The sequence below is a fragment of the Lontra canadensis genome, unplaced genomic scaffold (assembly GCF_010015895.1).
Source record: "Lontra canadensis isolate GAN:19392208 unplaced genomic scaffold, GSC_riverotter_1.0 scaffold96, whole genome shotgun sequence".
NCBI lineage: Eukaryota > Metazoa > Chordata > Mammalia > Carnivora > Mustelidae > Lontra > Lontra canadensis.
Genome location: NW_022631090.1, coordinates 7,158,834 through 7,184,256, shown reverse-complemented (window position 1 = coordinate 7,184,256; position 25,423 = coordinate 7,158,834). Strand labels below are relative to the sequence as shown.

Genomic DNA, 25,423 nt, shown 5'->3' with positions numbered 1-25,423 from the left:
CCGTTTGCAATTAGTGTAATTACTGATACATTTGGTTTCAATTCCACCATCTTAGTATTGTTTTTATATTTTCCCACCTGACCTGTGTTATATTTGCTACCCTTTACTGCCCCCTATTGGATTTGCTTTGTTATTCTATAATATTCCTCTAAATTTGGAAGTTAAACATTCCTTTTCTATTAGTGACTGACTTTGAATATACAAGTTATACCTTATTCATCAAAGCTTAATATTAAATATCATTTTTATCTTTTTCCTGGACAATGAAAAAAGCTTACTTTCAACCTGCTTACTTATACGCTATTGTTTTGTGAATTTTAGTTCCATAAATATTCTGAGCTTCAGAAGACATAATTACATTTTTTTTATACAGCCAATGCTTTTCTTTAACCATATGTTTACCATTTTTTTCAATTATTCATTTTTTTCAGTGATTCTTTTTTTTTAAAAATGAGTATAGTTGACACACAATGTTACATGTGTTTCATTATTCATTTGTTTCATTATCACAACACAATAATTCAACATGTATCATTTTCATTGTTCTGTTTCTTGTACCTTCTATCTTCCATCTGTGGCCATTTTCCTTTGCTTTAAGAACATCCTTTAGGATTTCCTTAAGTAGGAGTCTGATTTTGTCTTGTTCTCCTGACTTTTGTTTGCCAGATAGTCTTCATTGCACTTCAATTCCTGACGTATAATTTTGCTGAGTATATGGTTTTAATTTAGCATGCACTTTTTATCAGCACATCGACACTGTCATTTTAACATCTAGTTTTCATTGCTGTTGAGAAAATATTCATTCATCTTATCATAATTCTATTGAAGATTATCTCTTTATTTTTCCTCTTTAAAATTGATTTTTTTTTCTGTAATGTTATGAGGGGTTCAATGTTGATTTTTTCTTATTAATTCTGCTTGAGGTTGAGCTCTTTCAATGTGAGAATCAGCATCTTTCTTAATTCCAAAAGCCATTATTTCTTCAAATATTGCCTTTCTGCCATTCTTTTCTCACCTTGTAAAAGTCTTCTCTCTTTATTTTGTTTTTAAAATTTATTTATTTATTTTAGAGAGATTGAGAGCACAGGCATGGAAGGGAGGGAGAGAGAAAATTAAGCAGACTCCATGCTGAGTGTGGAGCCTGATGCAGGGTTTGATCTCATGACCGAAATCACGATTTGAGCTGAAACCAAGAGTTGGAGACTTAACCTATTGCACCACCCACGTTGTATGTTTGTTCTTACTCTTTTCTCTCTCTTTTGTATCCTTCCAATTCTCCTTGCTTTGTTCATCACTGTTTCTTCTAATTGACCTCCAGTAATGCTCTTTTTAGTTATGTCTAAACTGCCTTTGAGTTCTTGGGGATTTGTGTTATGCCTAAGCTCCAGATTTTCCAGGTTCTTCTCAAATCTTACACGTCCCTGTTTGTAGTTTGTATTTGCTTGCTGAAATATTTAAATTCAGCTCATAATTTTCATAGGCAGAATATAAATACTTCTTTAAAGTTTATGTTTACTAATTCCACTACCCTGAGTGACAGTGAGTTTGTGTTATCTTTTATTATATCTGATTCATGCCGTTTTGTCTTTTCATATAACTGTTTATCACTGTACTCTAGCTACTGGAATTGAAAATTATTACAAGAAATAATTTGAAGTGTACAGTGATTTTTTGTTTATACAAGAGAAATCAAAAACTTGAAAAGTATGAAATCACCTTAAGCCAATTTTCAGGCTTCAGATATTTATTGGTTACACACATAACTTAATCCTGGCCTGACTTGCATGTCAAAAGTGGTTTAAGCCTCGTCCATCTTTATTTCTAGTGTACAGGTCTTTGGCATCCAAAAAATAAGCTCAAGTTGGTCAACCCTTTGCCATACTCTGTATTCCTGCTTTAGACCTTTTTTGCTTGTGAGAATATGAAATCAACTTCTCAACATTGAGTCACATCTTCAGGTTAGGAAATGCATCCTTGTCAAAAGTGACCCAAAAGTCATAGTCATTCTTCCTAGATTTCTGTCTTTTTCTCGACCCTCCACTATCTTACTAGCTTCTCAATGTTAATAGTATTTTTCCATACTTTTTTGTTGTCTTTAACACAAACATCATTGCAGATTGCCCATCTGTCATTATTAGAAGCTGATGCCCCTAATACTCTAATTTAATTTAGCTGTATATTTTCTTTGTAAGCACCGTAAGAACTGGCATCTTTTAAGATGAGCTCCTTGGAGTGGAGGAAGTCAACTCTGTGAGCCCTTAAATATGTAGGTCAAATTGTGTCAATAGATTCACTTTTTTTCTCGGAGAAGTTTTATTGCTTTTTATCCAAAGGTGTATGTTGTTTGTGTGTGTGTGACAGAACAATCTTAAAACTTAAATTTATTTTATCAATAATCCCAGAGTTGAAATCTTTAGATGATTTCAATGAAGACTGTATAGATATCTTGATCTTGTTCTAAACTGTACCAGAACCTTTTATAGAAACATAACTCTGAGGAGGGATCATTTAATGAGACACTAAATATAAGTTCCAACTGGAAGAGGAGGAAACAAAAGGAAAAAAAAAAAAAGATTGTAAAAGCCCTTACAGTCCAACTGGTTAAATTTTGTGACTTGAATATTAGCATTTTAAGGCATCTCTCAATCATAAGCAATATCTCAATCATAAGCAATAAGATGATCATTTCTCTCCCTTCAACTTCCCCCAGATCTTTAAAAAATGGATTTCTTTCTCTTTTTGTATAAGCAGAATCTAAGAAGATATTTTAAAACAGAGGAAAAGTAATATATTCTAAGTCAATTAACAGCATAAATTTCGACATGTTTACTTCAGGGGATTCATGTGACACTATTGATTTTTCCACTCAAGAAAATGTGAAATTAGAATAAAAACATTAAGATTAATATTTTGTGATAGATTTATCTTTTGGAAGATTTTAATGCTATATTCAAAAAATTTAGACCATATATCTTTGTCTTCAACTAGTTTTAAATATCTCAAAGATTGTGTATCTGTGTTGCAGAATTCATTGGCATACTAATGTATAAAATAATTTAACAGCATAAATAGAAACTTTACATTTATATATTAACATACATTACATTTCTATCATTATTGTTAACCTAAATATCAGATATATAGGTTAAGAATAATTCTTAAATAGAATCCCGATTAAACGCAAATGTTACCAGTCGACGTCTGTACGTTGTTCACAGTACATAATCCGAAAGTATTGAGCATAGCCGCTGCAATTCTAATGGCCAAGAAAATTATTTACCTATCGAAATTGCCCAAACAATAGCAATCTTCATGATGGCCTTAGTCCGCGAATTGAAACGGCTATGCTCAATAGGATTACGTATTGCTACATACCGATCCAGCGAGATAGCGCAGAGGTGCATGATGGACGCTGTAGAAAATAAAACATCCAAAGAAATCCAGACGGGGCACAAATATCTAGGTAGTGGCCAGACATAATCTGAAAGAGAAAACAGAGAAGACAAGAACATATTATCCAAATTAAACCATCTAGTTTTACATTTTAGTCTACTTATTTTCTTCCTCTCATAAGTTTTTTTTTTTTAAAGTGAAATTCAGGAATCATTATTTTCCATAGTAATGATAATGATGATGATAATGCCTTTAGCGTTTCATGCATTATTTCTTATTGAGATAAAACTTATATAACGTGAAATTAGTCATTGAAAAGTTTACAGTCCTGTGGTACTTAGTACATTCACAATATTATGCAACCATTACTTTTTTTGTAGTTTTAAAACATTTCATCATTCCAAAAGGTAGCTACTACTCATTAGGCAGTCATTCCCCATAGTCCACTCCCCCAGCCCCTGAAAATCTCTAATCTGTTTTTTGTCTCTATGAATTTAACTAATCAGAATATTTCATAAAAATGGAATCATACAATAGGTGCCTGGCTTCTTTCAATAACACTGGTTTTGATGGTCATCCATTTTGTAGCATGTTTTAGTACTTTATTCTTTTTTATGGCTAGTGCTTTTATTTGTTGAGTTTTTTATACTGTTGTAAATAGATTTTTTTTTTTTAATTTCCTTTATGGACAGTTCATTGCTAGTATGTAGAACTATAACTGCTTTTCATGTGTTAATCTTGTATCCTACAACTTTGCTGAATTCATTTATTAGATCTAGTTTTGTGTGTAGGGTTCCTTGGGATTTTCTGTTTACGACGTCATGTCATTGAATAAAGATAATTTTACTTTTTCTTTCCCAGTTTCCTTTTGCCTTTTATTTCTTTTCTTGCTTAAGTGTCTATATACAATTTCTAGTACAGTGTTGAATGGAAGTAGTAAACACAGCCATCTTACCTTTTTCCTGATCTGAAAAGAAAATCTTTCATTTTTTCACAATTAAGTAGGATGTTAGCTGTGGGTTTTTCATAAATGTTTTTTTATCACGTTGAAGGAGTTTCCTTCTATTTCTAGTTTGTTGAGTGTTTTTATCATAAAAGAGTGATAGATTTTGCCAAATGCTTTTTTTTTTTTGCATCAATTGAGATATCTTGGGGTTTTCTACCTTAATTCTATTAACGAGATCCAATACATGGTTGATTTTTACATATTGAACCATCTTTGCATTCCTATGATAAATCTCACTTGGGCATGGTGTATACTGTAATATTATATTTAGTTTTCTAGTATTTTGCTGAGGATTTCTGTATCTATATTTATAAGTAATATTGGTTTATACTTGTCTTTTCTTGTAATGTCATTATCTGGTATTGGTATCTGGATGATGCTGTTCTCATAGAATGAGTTACAGAGTGTTCCCACGTCTTCTATTTTGTAGGAGTTTGATTAGAATCCATGTTCATTCTTCAAATATGAATCCATTTTCATTCTTCAAATATCACTGGTAAAATTTGTCAGTGAAGCCATGAGGTCTGGAATTTCTTGTTTTTGTTTTCCTCTATTCTCTATTTTGTTTATGTCCATTTTAATCTTTACCGTTTTCTTTCTTTCTTTTTTTAAAGATTTATTAATTTATTTATTTAACAGAGAAAGAGAGAGAGAGAGGGAGAGAGAGCACACAAACAGGCAGAATAGCAGGGTGAGGGAGAGGCAGAAGCAGTTTCCCCGCTGAGCAGGTAGCCTGATGGAGGGCTCAATCCCAGGACCCTGGGATCAAGACCTGAGCTGAACACAGATGCTTAATGACTAGGCCACCAGGCGCCCCTACTATTTTCTTTCTTTTGATAGTTTAGGTTGTTTGTTCTTCCTTTCTATTTCCTTAAGATCTGGAGTTAGGTTATTGATTTGGGATCTTTCTTTCTTTTAAATGCAGGCATTTGCAGTTATAAACTTCTGTCAGAGCACTACATTTGCTGTACCCATGAATTTTGGTAAGTTTTCATTTCATTCTCCTCAAAGTATTTTCTAATTTCATTTGTAATTTCTTCTTTGATCTATTGGTTGATTAATTGTGACTGTGGTGGTTAATTTCCACATATTTATGAATTTACAGTATTCTTTTGTCATTGAGTCCTAGTTTCATTTCGTTTTGGAGAAGAGCCTTTGAATACTGATATTTAAAAATTTTAATGCTTAATTTGAATATGATCTATCCCATAGAATATTCCATGTACACTTGAGAAAAAGGTTTTTTCTGCTGTTGTTGGATGGGGTGTTCTATATATGTCTGATGGGATTAGTTGATTCATAGTATTGTTCAAGTCCTCTATTTTCTCATTTATCTTCTGTTTAGTTGTTCTATTCATTACTGAAAATGGTGTATTCATGTATCCAAGTATTATTTTAGATCTTTTCCTCCCTTCATTTTTGTCAGTTTCACTTCCTATATTTTTTGGTCTCTGTTGTTGGATGCATTTATATTTGAAATTATTATATCTTTTTGATGCTTTGACACTTTTATCAATATATAATGTCTTTCTTTGTCCCTCATAACAATTTTTGCCTTCAGTTCTACTTTGTCTGATACTAATATAGCCACCTCAGCTTTTATTGGTTACTATTTGCATAGAATATCTTTTCCATCCTTTTACTTTAACCTATTTGTGACTTTGAATTGAAAATGAGTCTCTTATTGACAGCATATACAGGAAGGTTCTTTTTAAATCCATTCTGGCATCATGTATTTTTTTTTAAAGATTTTGTTTATTTATTTGACAGACAGAGACCACAAGTAGGCAGAGAGGCAGGCAGAGAGAGAGGGAAGCAGGCTCCCTGCCGAGTGTAGATCCTGATGTGGGGCTTAATTCCAGGACCCTGGGATGATGACCTGAGCCAAAGGCAGAGGCTTAACCCACTGAGCTACCCAGGTGCCCCTGGCATCATGTATTTTTAATAATTCTGCTAACCTTTGCCCTAAAACTGGGCAGTTCAGTCCATATGCTTTTAAAATACAGTTACAGAGGGATTTATTTCTACCATTTGTTATTTGTTTTTATATGATACATATCAGTTCCTCATAAATATTTGTTATTCGCTTTAATTGTGATTAATTGATTTCCACTGCGCAACTTTTGATTTTTTCTTGTTCTTTTTCTGTATATTATTTTAGAATTAAAATGGTAACAAAGTTTTAATTAATACTAATTTTGTTTCAGTAGTATACAGATTTTTGCTCTGTTATATCTTTTTCTGTCTTTGTTATTGTCACAAATTACATCTTTACAGATTGTGTGTCCATTAACATAGATTTATAAGTATTGTTTTATGTAAGATATTAAACAAAAAGGGGAATAATCCCAAAGCTAGAAAAGAAATAAGAAGGTAAGTAATCTCATTAAATTAACATGTATGAAAAGATAAAGGACCATAGAAATTAAAAAAATTCTCATAACTCATTTCATAAAACAATATAGTGTCAATATCAAAACCTATAAAACATTGAAAAAATGTAACTAGCAAGAAATAACATTTATTGATATAGATTCAAAGTTACAAACAAAATATTAACAAATAGAATTCAGCAAAGTGTCAAAAGAGTAAAACACCATGTAAAAACAAAACTATTTCAGGAATGCAAGTGTAATTCAATATCATAAACCCCCCAATATAATATCTTATATTAACATTTGTAAAGGCATTTTATGATCTTTTAATAGATATTGAAGAATAGTTTGATAAAATACAGAAGTTATTTCTAATTAAAATTTTAATTATATAGTGATGAAAGGAATCCCCTTAAATTTTATAATTTACCAAAAACCAATAACAAATGTTATAAACACTAGTGCAATAAATACATTTCAATTACATTGAATTCAGAAATTGGACAAGACAAAAATTTATAGACAGTCGTCAAAACAGCTACCATGACCATGTTCAATGAAGGAAGGGTGGAAGCTCTTGAAACAAATAGAAAGAAGACATCTTAAATAAGAAGTAGAACTTATAAAAATAACAAAATGGAGAATTTAAAGTTGAAAAAATATATAATATCTGAAAGAAGAGAATCACTGTATGGACTTAATAAAAGAATGGAGATGATAGATGAAGAGCCATTAAAACTGAATATAGATTAGTAAAAATTATCCAAACTGAAGAAGGGTGAGAAAAAGATTGAAAATAAATGGTTATAATAGGGACCTACAGAACAATATGTAGATGTGTAACATTTGTGCCATTGGAATCTGAGGAGGGGAAAAAACTGATACAGAAAAAAGTTTTGAAGAAATAATGGTCTAAAACATCCCATACTTGATGAAAAACAAGAAGTTCTGCAAAACCCATTATCGTTAAACTCAAATATAATCATTCCTAGATACATCATAATCTGGTAAAAACAAAAGATAAAGGAAAACATCTTGAAGCAGCTGAGAAAAATGACTAAGTATAGGGAGCAATGGCTTTAACAACTTCAGATTTTTCATCAGAAATCAGGGAGACCAGAAGGCAGTATAATCATAATCCAGAATTCTACAGCCAGTGAAAATATCTTCAAAAAAATGACGGAAATAAAGGAATTTTCATGTGAAGAGAAACAATGAACTGATTGACAGGAAACTTGCTCTAAAAAATGCTGAAAGATGTTCTTCAGAAAAAAGAAAAGAAATTAAACTAAAAGAAAACTTGTAAACTCAAGAATGAGTGAGTGAAGAAGACCAGAATTGATAAATAATTTGGGAAATGTAATAGATTATTTTTCTTATTCTAGGTCTTTAAAATACATGCAACTATTAAAAATTACAATGCTGTCTGAGAAGTTTCTCCATGTATATAGAGGTATCCCATATTACAATTAAAGCAAAAGGAGGAAAGGAATCTATATGACTATAAGGTTTTTATAGTCACTGGAAGTGATAAGATAGTAACTGTAGGGAAATTGTGAAATTTTAGATATGTATATTTTAATCTAGAGAGCAATTGCTAAAAAACACTGTACAAAGAAATATAGCAAAAAAACCCAATAGATCAATAAAAAGGGAATACTAAAATAAAATGAATAAAACACAAACTAATTCAGAAATAAGAAAAAAGGGATAAAAAGAAATAGAAAATTATAAAAAAATAACAGTTCCAAACTAAAAAATACTTGCACTAAATGGAAATGGTATTAAGTATAAATTGTATCAATTTAAAGAGACAGCCATGCTGGATTAAAAAGAACAAAAATAAATATTACCCAATTATATGCTGTTTATAAGGAACTCTATAAGTTTGAATATGATGATATAGATAAATATAAAGTAAAAGGACAGAAAAGGACACACAATGCAAACACTAATCAAAGGACTTACTGGAGTTGTTATATGAATATCAAAGTAAATTTCAGATCAAATAATATTACTAGGAATGATAGAGACCGTGTTACAATGATAAAGTTTTCAACTTATCAAGGATATATAACAATCTTAAACATCTACATAACCCAATAACGGAACCTCAAATTTCATGAAGCAAAAAAAGATAGAAAAGAAGAAATCAAAAGTAGAATCACAATTATACTTTGAGATTTCCACACCCTTTCCTCAATAATTGACAAAAGTAGGCAGAAAATTATCAGTGATATAAAAAAACTGCATAGCACTAACAATGAACTTGACTAAATTGACATTTATAAAACACTCTATTCAACAATAGAAGAATACACATGCTTTTCAAGAACCCATAAAAATTGACCAGAAAAGACCATAAAATAATTCTTAAGAAATTAAAATGATTGACATAGTGCAATGTCTAGTCTCTGACCTTAACAGAATTAACCTAAAAACTAGTAATGAACAGATATCTTAAAAAAGTACAAGTATTTGGGAATTAAACAGCACAGTTCTACACAGTTTATGTTTCAAAGAAGACTCAAATTTAATTAAACAATTTGAATTAAATAAAAATTAAAATATTCAAAATTTGTGTGATGGTGCTAAAACAGTACTCAGAGGGAAATTTCTAACATTAATGGTTTATTTTAGAAAAGAAGAAAATCTCAAAACCATGATCTAAATTTCCAGATTAAAGTCCTAGACAAGGAAGAGCAAATTAAAATGAAAGTATCAGAGGAAAGGAAATCATAAATATAAAAGGCAGAAATCATTGAAACCGAGGAAGGACGATAATAGAAAAAAAATTCAATGAAACGAAACGTTTTTTTTAAAAGATCAGTAACATCGATAAACTCCTAGGCAGATTAAGGGAGAAATAAGAGTAGAAGACACAAATTACTGATATTAGTGATGAAAGAGGGAATATCTCTACAGACCTCACAGACAATTATAAGGGAATTTTATAAACAATAGTTTGTCCATAAATTTGTATGGACATTTGTTTCCTTAGACATAAAACTACAAATTTCTGAGCCATGCACTGAATTTAGGATTCCCCTGGAGAGTCTGTGCTGCTGAGTCAAAAAAGGATACAAATGTTTTGAATTTCTACTCAGAGTTAGCCTTTTCCTTGGGCTAAGACTGGCCCACTTGCCACGGACTAAAGAGTGCCAAAGCCAGGGGTGGTTGACTGGAAACTTAACTTAGATTTGACTGCATAGAAATAAACCCTTTTAAGGACTCCAGGGTCTTTTGAGATGGCATCCCAGGCTATCACTCAAGTTGGTACTATTGACAGAACTAATTGTCTCCAAGCAAAGTGTCCTTAGGTATTGGTCATATATAGGTCCATAGTGAAATTTTCAACAATCTACAATGAAAATTGGGAAATTAAGTATAACAATACCTTTAAAAAATAAAGCTGTATTTATTCCACTTAAATGACTTATTTTTATTCTGAGATTATATCCTCCCTCTAGATTTCAGAAGCAGAAGGGTCCAGCCCATAGATTGGTTGGATTTTGCTTTACCATTTTATTCCTGCCCATGTATTTTTGAAAACTCAGCTCTGTTCTTGATATTTCCTATCACTTTGCCTTTGATAGAGTTCCCTGGATATGATTGGATACTGCATCTCACATCAATTATATCTTATAAATGCTTTTGGGAACATGCCACTAACTTTCTTGGAATCACACCCACCTCCTTGTAACTTGATTTTTCTCTGATAATTAGACTCTCTTTCCACCCACTTGAACTTGATTTAGAATTATTGGATCTTCTCTGTCCTACTTCTCCAAAATCTTTTGCTTCTGACATTGAGGCATTTTAAAAATTTACTGTTAACTTGACCTTGAGCTTACAGATCGACTTGATCTTGACCCTGAACTTACAGAGCCACTCCCAGAGCTACTGCCTTTTCCAAGCCAAGGTGATGACCCCCAGTGCTCTATCCTCTACTAAATACATATGTCAGAGTGCCTTTTTAGTCAAACAGCGCAGCATCTCTATTTCCTTGACACGCAGATTTTATGGTTCTTCAGTGAAGCCGTGATGTGTCTCGATGAAGTGGGCGGGGAGATGGGACATCCTACATATGCAACCAGCTGGCCCCCTTACTATGAAATAGGGATTTCCTGGCAGCACTATGCAGGATGTTCAACCTCCCGGCCCATGGGAACGTGAACTGCTGCACCGCGAAGTTCCGGTTTCTGCGAGGGGCTCGCTGTTGATTGATGCTTCTCTGTGCGAACATGAAGGCTTCCTCCAACCTGATCTTCTCCTGAAGAACTGGCTGTGGTTATTAATAGCCTAAATGATCTAGAAGCCTGGTAACTCATAACCCACCTCTTATTCAGAATTAAGCTCCATATTCTGACAACATAATTTTCCATCGACTTAAATAAAAAGAGAAAATTCTTCTGACACCTGAAGGGTTTGATACGATGTAGAAAATCTTTTGAAAAACACCCTGGATTTGCTCCCCTGAAATAGTCCCACAGTCCACATACCCTGGAGTTTTCCACGTAATTTACAATTGCATTCCTTTCAAGATGACTTTAAGTCTTCTGTTATGGGCGTATGGTTAAACAAACAAACAAACAAAAAACAACAACAACAAAACAATCTGATGATATTTTCTTCTGTGGAAGTCTCACCAGTTTTATGGATCTTGGGTGGGGGGAAAGAGAGAAGGACATGGAAGAAATCATGAATATTTTGTTTTCCTAGTGGTCTTAGCTTAACCAAGTACAACTTAATGAGGATTTGTGCTACATGGCTCTACCTTCTAGTCATTAGATTTCTTGGAGAACATTATTATTCAAAAGAGAAAGGAATTTAAACAGCGTTTTATCCAACCCACTAAGAAAGTTTCATGCTTAACTTGAACATTAGAGGTTTAATTTCTTTTTTTTTAATTAATTAATTTATTTATTTGAGAGAGAGGGTGAGAGATAGCACAAGCAGAGGGTAGGCGTAGAGGGAGAAGCAGACTTCCCGCTGAGCTGGGAGCCCAATGTAGGACTTGATCCCTGGACTCTGGGATCATGACCTGAACTGGAGGCAGACGCTTAAGACGCTGAGCCACCCAGGTACCCTGAAGTTAAATTTCAACAGGAATCAAATAAAAGCAACAAATTCATATACACGTGTGTCCTTTTTTTTACATGAAGCTTCTCTTTACACAAAGGTCTTGATTAGGTTGAGGAAGTTATTTTCTATTTTAGTTTGGGTTTTCTTTTCTTTCTTTCTTTTATTTTTTTTAAATCACAAAGGGGGTTTGGATTTTGTCAAATGCTTATTTATGTCTATTGAGGTCATCAGGTAGTTTTTGTCCTTTATTCTATTGGTAAGGGGTATTATATTGATTGAGTTTCATATGTTGAAACAACTTTGCTTTTCTTGGATAATATCCATTTTCTTGGTGTTCAGCCCTTTTTATAGACTGCTAGGTTCAATTTATCTAGCATTTGCATCTATATTCATAAGAGATACTGATCTATAGATTTTTATTTTTCTTGTGTTGTCTTTGTCTGGTTTTGGCATCAAGATAATATTGGAATTCCCCTCTCTTTTATTTGTGCAAGATGTTTTGATGACGATTCTCTGGAAATGAGGGTCTGAAGGAGCTCTAACCCTGTTCTATTCCCCTCTGGCAGCTGTGAGGCAGCTGGTTTGCATCCTGATTGTAGGCTGTTGGTTTTTAAGTTCACCCTAAAGCCTGAGAGAGGACACGATACTGGGGCAAGTTAAAAATGCCACAGAGACTGTTGTTCTTACCGAGATTCGGTCATTTTTCTTGAATAAACACTCCCCAATTGCCGTAAGCTTTCAGTTAACTTCCAGAGGCCTGAATTAGTTGATTCTGACAATTTTTGTAATTTTTCCTGTTGCTTTTAACCAAGAGAGGATTTTGGAAGTCCCTAGTCCACCATTTTGGCTGATGTCCACAATGCGAATTTTCATGTAAAAAAATATATCTTCAAATTTTATAATATCGGAAAGTTTAGAAATCTTAGGAAATCTTTCATGCTGAGACCGTATTATTAGTATAAAGAATGGAATGGGGATTTTGAATAGTAGTATGAGTGAGAACATGGAAATGTCATGTTCATATCTATTTCCCAATATCAAGGGCTGCGTTATATACACTGTCCTAAATAAACCTGTAGGTATATTTTACACTGTTTTATGATGTATATTTTAACATTAATAATTGTCTCAAATATTTTATACCACTCATTTCTTTATCTTTTAAATTTTTATGTCTAGATCTTGCTGCAATTATTTTATTCCAGTTTATTTTACATTATTTAAAAGTATTGCCTCAATAGAATGTTGTATTGTATATGTAACCAAATCGGTCAGTCTTCTCATTTGTGTCATCACCTATGACTTGCTCATCTCAGATGTTATGTAAATAGCCAATAGATGAGTAAACATCCTATTCACTTTCTTCTTGTTTTTCTCTGGATAAGTTTTTTTTTTTTTTAAAGATTTTATTTATTTATTTGACAGAGGGAGATCACAATTAGGCAGAGAGGCAGGCAGAGAGAGAGGAAGGGAAGCAGGATCCCCACTGAGCAGAGAGCCCGATGAGGGGCTCGATCCCAGGACGCGGGATCATGACCTGAGCCAAAGGCAGAGGCTCCAACCCACTGAGCCACCCAGGTGCCCCTCTCTGGATAAGTTTTAAATAGTCTTTTTTTTTTTTAATCTTCCCAGAATCAATTTTTGAGTGTGAAGAGACTTGAGTATCTCAAATTTAACGTGTTTTCTTTTAGCATTGACTTTGATGCCTCATTTATCGTAAACAGTATGACCCATGTTCTACTCCCCCCCCTTTTGTTTCTGTGCATTCCTACAAACATGCATTATTATTATACTGGCTGTTGGCTTAGAATATATTAAAAATGGTTTTTCTGTTACTATATTTGGAAAGTGTTTATTAGGAGTATTCACTGAACTTTATTAAATGACTTTCGGCCTCTCCCAGGATGAACTATAGTGTATTGTGTTTAACCTACTGTAATACCATACTGATATATTTTATAATATAGTGAAAATCCTTACATTCATTAGATAAAAAGAAACTAGCATTAGTTAAGTATATTTTTTTTCTAGGAAACGTTACATGGATGATGTCATTGATGCCTCAAAATAACAGTATAATGCAGTTAGAGATTAAAATTGAAAACCCTGAGTTTTGGTGATGTTCATGCTCCAAGTGATGCAGTTGTAATTTGGAATTAGTATACATAAGAAAAAAAAAGAAAAATAAAAATAGAGAGATGAAAAGCCATGCTGCTTATTCAATATGCACTATATTTCATTAAAAATTTTTCAGTGTTAGTAACTGGGTGTTCACTATATAATGAAGAGGCTAACATGTAAACAAAAATTTTGGTACAAAGAGATAAGTGCTATGACAGGTAGCACACATGATGTTCTGGAAATACTGAGAATGATAAACTTATCTCCCCTCCAGGTTTATGAGATAAGGTTTCTCAGAGAAGGCTGGAGAGGGAAGAAATGGAAGTCTGGAAGAAGCCAGTGATTTGGGGAACACATCAAGGAGATCGGAGTGATGTCCCAGAACAGGATATTTTTGAACAAGGGAGTTAGCGAGTTGAAGGAAGAATTTCATATAGCGGCCCCCACTTATCCACAGGGGATACATTCCAAGACCACCAGTGGATGCTTGAAACTGTGGATGGTACTGAACCCTGTGTATCCTATTTTTTTTTCCTGTACCTACATACTTGTCATAAAGTTTAATTCATAAATTAGGCATTATAAGAGATTAACAACCATAACTAATAACAAAATAGGACAATGTAACAATATACCATAATACAAGCTTTGTGAAATTGGTTTCTCTCTCTTTCTCTCTCTCAAGATATCTTATTGTATCGCACTCACCCTTGTGATGACGTGAGATGAGAAAATGCCTGGGTGATGAGATGATGTGAGGGGAATGACGCAGACATGGTGGCTACTAGTGACCTTCTGACGCTGTGTCAGAAGAAGGAGCCTGTGCTTTGGGCCTGCATCCCTGAAACAGCTGAAAGCCAAAACCACAGGTGAGAGGGACTACTGAATTGAGAAGTAGGAAGTTGATGATTGAGGTAGAGCAGTTCTTGATTTTTGGCAAATTAAAAAAATAGCTATAAAAATCATGGGCTGTTTGAATTTCCAGAAAGGTTGTGCTTTAAAAAAGGTTTAGTATGGGGCGCCTGGGTGGCTCAGTGGATTAAGCCGCTGCCTTCGGCTCAGGTCATGATCTCAGGGTCCTGTGATCAGCAGGGAGCCTGCTTCCTCCTCTCTCCCTGCCTACTTTTGATCTCTCTTTCTCTGTCAAATAAATAAATAAAATCTTTAAAAAAAAAGGTTTAGTGCTAGATTATTTGGCAATAATTCCAACTATATAGTTCCCTACACTTTCTGTACTGCCAAATTTTTTCAGTTAATGCAGTTTTTCTCATTCTCCAACTTCTTTTATCCTCCTAACAAGTTAGAAACCAAGGTTAGGAATGAGTCAGGATTTCCTTTTACCAGTTCCCCCTTCTAACTGAGGACACGAAACCTTGGCTGAATTTTAGTATCGTTTGAATTCTAGTCCCATCATTGTAGTTTTTATAAATATTTTAAAAAATTCTACCACAGATGCAGCACTCCTTATTAATTTTGAGTAGGGTTTTATATTTCTTTTTGTTTGATTTTACAGGACTTGTACGAAATTTGAAGAGCAGTCTCCAGCACTTTTACAAATTGTTACTTAAGGTAAACCAAAAGGAGCTCTTTTATTTTAACATGGGATTGAACGAAAACTATCAAGGAGAAAGCTGTGCCTAATTGCCTGAAGTAGCTATATATCTTTCAAGTCATAATTCCAAATATTCCTCTAGCCCTTCTAAATATAATGCATTGATTTTGAAAGGAAGTAGAATGAATTTATGGTCAAGTAGATCAAAATGAAACAGTGTCAAGTAGAAGCAGCCAGAAATGAAAGTCTCCCAGAAAAGGCACTCTTCCAGTTAATATTCTCTGGAAAACCTGCCAAAGATGAGTAAAGCTTTATTTTAGTGAAGGACAGAAATGCTCACAACACAGAACACTGTTACATAATTTGCTCTGTGGAACTCGGTAGATAAACACAGATTTTCTTTCAGCCAATGTGAACAATGCATGACTCTCTTTTGGATCAGGAAGATTTATGTTTTATCATGGTTTTGTCATTCTGTTAATAACTGTATAACATTACTGGTGTCAATTTACCTAATATTACTAATAATATTACCTAATATATTCTTAGTAGCACTCAAGTCACATTTTAACTTCCTACTAATGAATTGCATAGAATGTCTGTTGGCCTACAAATTCTTTTTTTTTTTAAGATTTTATTTATTTGTTTGACATACAGAGATCACAAGAAGGCAGAGAAGCAGGCAGAGAGAGAGGGGGAAGCAGGCTCCCTGCCAAGCGGAGAGCCCAATGTGGGGCTCAATCCCAGGACCCTGGGATTGTGACCTGTGCTGAAGGCAGAGGCTTTAACCCACTGAGCCATCCAGGCGCCCCGGCCTACAAATTCTTAACACTGGTTAGGTGCATACTGGGTATAGTTTTGGGTTATACAACTTTACTGGAAAATCCCAAAGATGATTACAAACATTATCAAAGTAAGTCTATAGGATTTCACTAAACTGTTAACGTTGCTTAGCTGTCAGGGATATACAACAGTAATTGTGGCTTATAAATAATCTTGTACAGATATTTCCTCATGCCATCAAGTAAAAAACTTGACTAAAGAGATCATAACTATGAAATTGGGGTGATAAAGGAAGGATTAGTTTACTCTGAGATCGGATATCTGCTTTTTACTCCAGTCTCATCTCTAGGTATTATCCCTTTTTGTTTCCCCCAGTCTTTGTACATTTTGACTCTTTTTTTAGAGTGGGGAGGGGAAAAGGGAAAGGGAGAGAAAGAATCTTAAGCGTACTCCACACCCAGCACAGAGCCCGACCAAGGATTGATCTCACAATTCTGAGATCATGACCTCAACAGAAATCAAGAGTCAGACGCTTAACTGACTTAGCCACCTAGGGGCCCCCATTTTGACTTTTTTGCCTAGAACGACATCTGTAAAAATATCCCGTCTTTAGGCCCCTTTCCTGCTCTGCTAGACAAGTTCCATAATTAAAAACCTGGCTGAGGCAGTACTTCATCTAGGAAACCCTTACTAAAGCTACACAAATGGAATTCATTACTCCATATATCTTCCTATAGTACCCCGAGTATATCTCTAGGTTAATGTATATATTTTACTGTAATTTTCTGTTTATTTGTCCTGGCACATTGTAGATTTCTTGACATTACAGCCTATGTTAGTACTCTGTAATGTTTCACACAGCTCAGTTAATCACATAGATGTCAGTCTGCACATGTATGGTGTTACAAGTCCCTGATTATTGACATAAACAGCCCCACTCAGCCTCGGAACAATGAGAAATAGACCTATTAGTGTATTAGGAGCACCTCACAACCAACTCCTGCCCCCTGTGAGGGCAAGGCTATTCTCACTGCCTAGGTTCCTGGTACCTAGGTTTTCCAGCATTCTTGGCTACAGAAAGAGATCTTTGATCAACTGGAAATATGTCATTCCATCTGGAAGCAGAATATCTACTTTTGGTCTTCTATATCTCATCCCAGTTCTAGACTCCTCTGCATTAAAATCTTCTCCTGTGTTGTATTTTTTCTTTCTTTTTTTTTTAATAAGATTTTATCCATTCATCTGACAGAGAACACAATTAGGCAGAGAGGCAGGCAGAGAGAGAGAGAGAGAGAGAGAGAGGAGCAGGCTCCCCACTGAGCAGAGCGCCCAATGCAGGGCTCGATCCCAGGACCCTCAGATCATGACCTGAGCCGAAGGCAGAGGCTTCAACCCACTGAGCCACCCAGGCTCCCTTTGTGTTGTATTTTCCATCAAGACTGAATCTCAAGACTATTGAAAGCCCCTGATGGGACATCACAAACAACTGCCTCGAATTGTCCAGATACTCTCTTTGAACTGTTATTTGGTGCCTTAGACTTGGAATTTTGATTCAGTCTGCTGAACCAGGCTCTAAGATGGGGATAGCATTTTTGCTGGAATATTTTATCATGCACTGGAAAAAATTTATGAAGATGTTAATGGGCCTCCTCCATCAAACTGTCATCAAGAGTTTCCAAATCCTTATTTCTTGAGTCTGTTTCTGACATGATTTAATCATTGAGAGTGTAGTTTTAAACGTTTACATGCATTAATAAAGGAGAACGTGAAATATATTTTCTATATTTATGATAGCTTGTTGGGGTGATTTCCATCTGTGAGGTGGTATGACTTTTTATGAATGCAAATAACTAAAATAAATAAAACTTTAAAGACTTTTCTACTTCATAAATTTATAGCATATTTTTAAACAATGAATCATAAACTCAAATATTAAAGGAACTTTTGCCTGATAAAAAATCCAAATATTTGTTATACTATTTAATATTTTTACTTTTATTTAACAAAATATCTGCTGTTTACTGTAATAATTCAATTTATAAACTGCTATTACTTGGGAAGATTGGAAGTTAGTATCATCTACTTCAATTCACTAACAGGTGTTTTGGGGCTTAGCAAGATGGTATTTTCTTCACTCTCTTTAAACACATTCTGGATTTGTCCATGCTACCGGAGAATGTCTTCATAGAACATGACCTTGTTTTCCTAATGTAGTTTTGTTAAATGTATAAACCATGTAAAAGATGGGGGGGAATTGGGGTAACCAAGGAAGAAGCCACAGAGTTTTGGGGTGGCTACCACTCTAAATAATGCTTCCTTTCCACAGAAATCGATTTAGGTGATTAACCATTCACAAAATAGTAAGAGAGAGAAAGTAGTAGGACTAAAAATATCTCAAAAATCGTGGCTGCACAGAGCAGTTGGAAAAGAGTGACGGTAGGAAGAAATGGTTGTTTTACCATGTGGAGCTCTGAATGTTTGGAGCATGAACTGGTGGTTGTTACTGGATGACTAATGAAGGCACATGCTGGAAACAGGTAGTAGCTTGCCAGGAAGCAAAAACTTTTCCATGAAGAAGCTTTCTATAATAATTGCTCTCTTATCTTCTACTCAGACCATGCGTTTAAAAACATACTGACACAAAGCGTTTAGCCTTGATAGCCAAACTGCAGATTTAATACACTAATATATTTCTCAGTGAATTAAATGTCTATAATGAGTGCCTGAATGACAACATATTGCCATGACCCTTGTCTTTTCCATAAGGCAGATATTGCCATGATTAAAGGGAAGAGAAATGTCATGTGAAGGTGAAGAAGTATGTAAGAGTTTCCCAGATATGAGTGTTCCAGATATTTTGTGACATCTGTATGTTCTTTGAAGAATTTACTATATTACCATTGTCACTATACTACTTAAATCCTTTTTGTTACCCAAAGACTTTAAAGCATTCTATAGACATTAGCATGCTAAACTTCTAAAAAACATGAAAAAAAAAAAAAACCTAAATAAAAAGAAAATAAAAACCATATAGAGTGTGGTCTGGGGGAAATTATGAAAAGACAAAATTGATCTTTGGGCACTTTCTTTACTTTAAACCTCTTTCATTAATATATTTCATCTATATGCATCTATATTTCAATTATGCATTTTGAATTAAGATTAAATTCCTATTGTTGGCATTGTAGGGAGTGGCAAGTGACGGGGAAATATTTTGGCTGGTGTGGGAGGGCTAAACAACTTGAGTGGCATCCCTCAATTCACACCCACTCAGAGACTTACTCTGACTCTCAAGGGTTCCAAGGCTTCCAGGAGCACACTTAGCCATTCTCTCTACGTAAGCAGTTTACTCACCTTACTATGCCACATTTTGTCCATTTTATTAATTAATAGTCTATTATAATTAACTTGAAAATATTTCTATAAATTGGCTTTAAAATCCGAAATGGTACATTTTAGCTGGACTACCATCACATAGTCATTTTGGGGTGAGGTGTGGACATTTTTCTAGATTTTTTTTTTTTTTTTATGTGATGAAAATCTTCCTTCAAAATTGAAATTGAAGACACGAAGTAGCAAAAGAAAAGGTGTCAAGACTGGTATAGGGTTGTCTTAATGGACAGACTGTGGAACTGTATCACAAGAGAAGGGCCTGAGACAGGGTCAGGGAGGCAACAAAGACTGACCTGGGAATGAAGCTGTGTATCTACAGCTTGAGGAAAATGTGCATCATAGGCCAAACTTTGAGAAACAGATAGGCAGGGAACAAAAGAATCAAAGGCAAGAAGAAATGACTGGGAAGTAAAATGGAGCAATTGTGGTATCTCTTGGGACACAGCAGGATAAGCACAACAGGAAAAAAAGCCTCATTTGACTCATTGATAGCTCTGGTGAATCCGGGTTCCTGTCCTTTCTTTTAGATGAATTGAACTATTTGGCCACATTCCTAACGTTTGACCTTTTTTATCATTAGTTCCCTGGATGGTCATCAGCTTCTTTTTTTTTCTTTCTCACAAACAGACAAACCTTCCTCTTGGGATAAAAACATTTATAAAATCTAAAGGTAAAGGGCTTAAAGCATAGGAAAAACTTGTAGTCTGGATTTTAGATTTGGATGTCTTTAGTAGATGGTAGTCCAAAGTATAAAAGTGGAATGTTTTGCCTGGGGAAAAAAATGTAGGGGAAGCAGACACCAGACCAAGAACTTTGATAGCTTTTTGAATTACTTTCTGCCTCAAATTTATGTTACTGCAACAAGTCCCTAGAAATGTCAGTGGAAGGTTCTCAAAGGACCAAGAGATTATGCAACCTTACTTCTAGAAGTCATATACGAAAGCCAAAGTGTTCTAAGTTTTTATTTTATTCTTTTTTGATCACTTTAATGTCTCTTGGCTACTGCAAAAGTTTGTAAAAAAATTATACAAAATTTTAACATTATGTCATTTCAGAAGGAACTGTTTCACTCTCTCTCTCTCTTTTTGAAGATGTTATTTATTCATTTGTTTGATATAGCGAGAAAGAGCATGCAAAGAGAGAGAGAGCGCCAGTGCGGGAGAAGCAGAGGGAGAGGGAGAAGCAGACTTCCCGCTGAACAGGGACCTCTCAGTGTGGAGCTCCATCGCAGCATCCTGGGATCATGACCTGAGCCGAAGACAGATGCTTAAACAACTGAGCCACCCAGGCACCCCTAGAAGGAACTACTTCTTAATACTTTTCATCTCAACCTGATATGAAATAGAACTGTACTATTTTAGATTGAGAACCTTATTGTACAGTAATGTTTAATTGTTAGTCCAGCATTGCACAATCTTAACTCTATTATACTACAGGGGAAGGACCGTGGACCCTGAAACTAGACAAACCTGAGTTTCAGGCACAACATCACTAGCTTAGGTTCACCGCCTTCATGGAGCCATTTCTGGAACTCTTTCTCCTCCCTCATTAACTGCTTTCCCTTTGTATTCATAAGAAACTCTCGCCTAGATCTAACTTTGCACTTAGGCCACATGGGACGTCCGTTTCCTACAGGTACAGAAGTATGTTTACTCGACACAGAGCCCGCACACTTTAGGTCCTCCATTAAATGTTTGGAAAGACAAATTAATAGACAATATATCAGTGGCTCCATTTATCTTTTTCTTAAGGAATGATAAGAGGGGGATGATAACAATAATTCAGACTCTTGGGTAAAAAGGACCTAAGCATAATGTGTCAGTAAAATAAGACCAGAAAATGTAAAGCTAAAGGCATCATCTTGAGCAAAACTTGAAGCAAGTAGGCAACCTCATGCTGAAATGCTCTGATTTTTCATCAAGGGCTACATGATTATTGGGTTAGGTTAGGTAGATGAAGGAGTTTCTGGCATTAGTTTGGCTCTTTGGAAATGCTGATGCATATTCCTGAGAAAAAGTTGAATTTGTGACACTTTTTGGCACACTCTAAGGTGACTGCCTTTTAAAAAATACGTAATTTTCTCATATTCCCAACGGGAGTGTCAGGAAATAACACAGAAACTCTGTGTAAAAGCTCTTGATTTCATTCTGTGATTTCCCATCACTGTGTCTAATAGTATCATTAAGTTGGACTCTAAAGTTAGCTTCCATAGACTCCTATTTGCTCATATAAAAGAAGTGGATAAAAAAGCTCATTATCTTGTATTTGGTACTCCATGAAGCTAAAATCAAGTGTGAATCCATCCTAGCCAGTGTTAAGTATTCAACAGATAGCCTCCACTATTCTATTGCAAAGTCCCTGTGATTGATTCCAAAATTTCAATTCCTCAACTTAAAATAATTTATAAGGTAGCTCTCTCAGGAACATGGTGCAAGAAATCTCATAAATGGGGGGTGCCTGGGTGGCTTAGTGGGTTAAAGCATCTGCCTTCAGCTCAGGTCATGATCCCAGAGTCCTGGGATCGAGCCCCGCATCGGGCTCTCTGCTCGGCAGGGAGCCTGCTTCCCTTCCTCTCTCTCTCTCTGCCTGATTGTGATCTCTTTCTGTCAAATGAATAAATTTAAAAAAATCTTAAAAAAAAAAGAAATCTCATAAATGGACCTCTTTTGAGATAAGGGGAATTCTTTGTTAATCTTTTTCCTCATTGTACTACTACTTTCATTGAAAGACTCTTTGTGGCTTGGAAATGTGTTGAAATTTAAGAGAACTGCAATAGTCTTTTAAAATTATGATAATTCATTTGAATAAGTATATATTACTCACACATATATATTCAATCTGGTCTCTTGACAAAGTTCTTCCTATAGTTAGAACTTGTTGAAGTGGTAATAACTGTGCTCAAATGCTCGAATTCCGGAGCACCTGGGTGGCTCAGTGGGTTAAAGCCTCTGCCTTCAGCTCAGGTCATGATCTCAGGGTCCTGGGATCGAGCCCCGCATTGGGCTCTCTGCTCAGTGGGGAGCCTGCTTCTCCCTCTCTCTCTGCCTTTCTCTCTGCCTACTTGTGATCTCTCTCTCTGTGTGTCAAATAAATAAATAAAATCTTAAAAAAAATGCTCGAATTCCATCAGGGAGTCGATGTTCAACTTGGTAGGAACAGACTCATAAAATTAGAGAAACCTAAATAAAGTATGATTGATAGTGAGGGGGAGGGGGGCAAATATGTCACCTCAATTGTCAAAAACAATGCAGAAACCCTACTTATGTTTGGAACTCAATTTACTACATCTATCTACAGTAAGAAATGACCTTGCATTCCTTTCTGTCCTTTGATTCCATGTACATTAATGCTTCCTTTTTCTTGGATGTATTGTTGATGAAAATTGGGGAAAATATGTATGATTCTGAGGGAAATCTCCACTGTGATCTAGACAGGTATCTTCTACTTTTTAAAACTTTTTATATTCTTATATTTTTATTATTTGTTATTTTGTTATGTTAGTCATCATACAGTACGTCATTAGTTTTTGATGTAGTGCTCCATGATTCACCGTTTGCATGTAACACCCAGTGCTCCATGCAATCCATGCCCTCCTTAATACCCACCACCAGGCTCACACATCACCCTACCTCCTCCCCTCCAAAACCATCAGTTTGTTTCTCAGAGTCCACGTCTCTCATGGTTTGTCTTCCCCTCCAATTTCTCCCAATTCACTTTTCCTTTCCTTCTCATAATGTCCGCCATGTTATTCCTTATGCTCCACAAGTAAGTGAAATCATATCATAATTGACTTTCTCTGTTTGAATTATTTCATTCAGTATAATCTCCTCTAGACAGGTATCTTCAAATGCTTATTGGTTAAGGCTGTATGCCTAGGCAACGTAGAAAAGTCAGAGATAAATAATACACCAAAAATAAAACTTGAGGAAAAAAATTGTAAATGAGGCTTTGGTAGTTGTGTTAATGTGTAGGTCTGCTCTTCCCCATTGCCTAATAAAGACTGCAGAATACTTTCTACTACCTAATATGGTCTCTCTAAGTTCTCTCACTGCTGCCTTACCTTCCCCACCGCTTGCCAGGCTGCCTTGAGTCCCTCTGTGACTAATACGAGTGGATACACCCACACTGAAAGGTCTATGGAGTCCTATCCAACAAGATGCAATTTGTGCACACTGAATACATCTCACAGGACGTGAGTTACTTCAGTGATGAGGGCTAAATAAACCACTATAAAAGCTTGCTCCTGGGGAGCCTGTGTGGCTCATTTGGTTAAATGTCAGTCTCTTTATTTTGACTCAGGTCATGATCTTGGGGAGTTGTGAGATGGAACCCCATATCAGGCTCCCCGCTGAATGGGGAGTCTGCTTGGGATTCTCTCTCTCTCCCTTTCTCTTTGTCCCTTCCCCTCCCTTTCTTTCAAATAAATAAATAAATATTTTTTAAAAACTTCCTCCTATGGAATTGGCCAGAATGTAATACATAATTGATAATATTCTGGATTAATTTCTTGCCAGATTGGTCTCTGTCAGTCACAAAGGCTACAACTACACTGTAAAGTTCTGCTAGTAACATCTATATTTATATAAGTGTTGCAGTAACATGTAGACCATTTTGAGCTTCTTACTGGCTACTGATGTCTGGGATATATATTTGGCATCATATGTTAGTAAAATAAAGACACTAAATACACATATATGTGTGTGTGTGTGTGTATGTATATATATACATATATGTGTGTGTATATATATATATACATATATGTAGCTAAAAAATACCATAGACCATTTTGAGCTTCTTACTGGCTACTGATGTCTGGGATGTATATTTGCCGTTTGGCATCATATGTTAGTAAAATAAAGACACTAGATACACACATATATGTGTGTGTATATATATATATATGTAGCTAAAAAATACCAAAGAAATAAATGCTAATTCTTATATTTTCCATCAGTCTGGAGTGTGCTCCGTGCTCAGGGTCAACCCAATGCCATGAATTACTTCTGGGGCATAGAAAGTCCTCCAGTTATGATGACTTGAGAAGTCTGGAGAAAATGTAAAAAAATGAGTATGCATATGGTCAGGAGAATAAAGGGCACAGCATAGGGAATACAGTCAATGATATTGTAATAGTGTTGTATGGGCACAGTATAAGGTACAGAGATGTTGAATCACTATGTTGTACAGCTGAAATTCATGTAACATGGTGTGTCAACTTTACTCAAAAATTTTTTGGAAAAAGAATGGCTATGTATAAAAGACGGCTGCCATCAATCTTACTCTACTTGAATCCGGTGATCCTACAAAACTTATTTTTTCTAAGATCAAAATCTTTCACTTCAAATTTTTTAATGGGAAAAACACAGCATCCTATTGTCCAAATAATAAACTCCAAATTCTCTTGAATTTTTAAATTCAAGGTGCATTATAGTTTGACATCTGCCTATCGTTTCTAACTTCCCCTAACACCAACACACCCAGTATTCTTAGCACTCAGCACTAATGTTCCTGGTCATATCATGTATCCTCACATTTTCATTCATTTTTGTGTCATTCCCACTGCTTGGAATGTCAAATCCTACTGCTTCTCTGACTGTCAAAATCCCAGTCATACTTTAAGAAGGTTCTCTAATGTCAACTCTCTCTCGGCAAGCATCTAGAATAGTGCCTCACTCACAGTAGACCCTACGTGAATATTATTCAAATGGATACATA

The 25,423-nt window shown here is 35.0% G+C and overlaps 1 protein-coding gene across 2 annotated transcripts in view; it reads right to left on the bottom strand.

Annotated features, from left to right (window-relative positions):
* Positions 1–25,423, bottom strand: part of HTR2C (5-hydroxytryptamine receptor 2C) — a 282,492-nt gene that overhangs the window by 71,258 nt on the left and 185,811 nt on the right. For both annotated transcript variants that reach the window (XM_032837109.1, XM_032837110.1), the window contains exon 5: positions 3,281–3,481. In XM_032837109.1, coding sequence (XP_032693000.1) covers positions 3,281–3,481 — 201 coding nt within the window. The remainder of the gene's footprint in view (positions 1–3,280; positions 3,482–25,423) is intronic.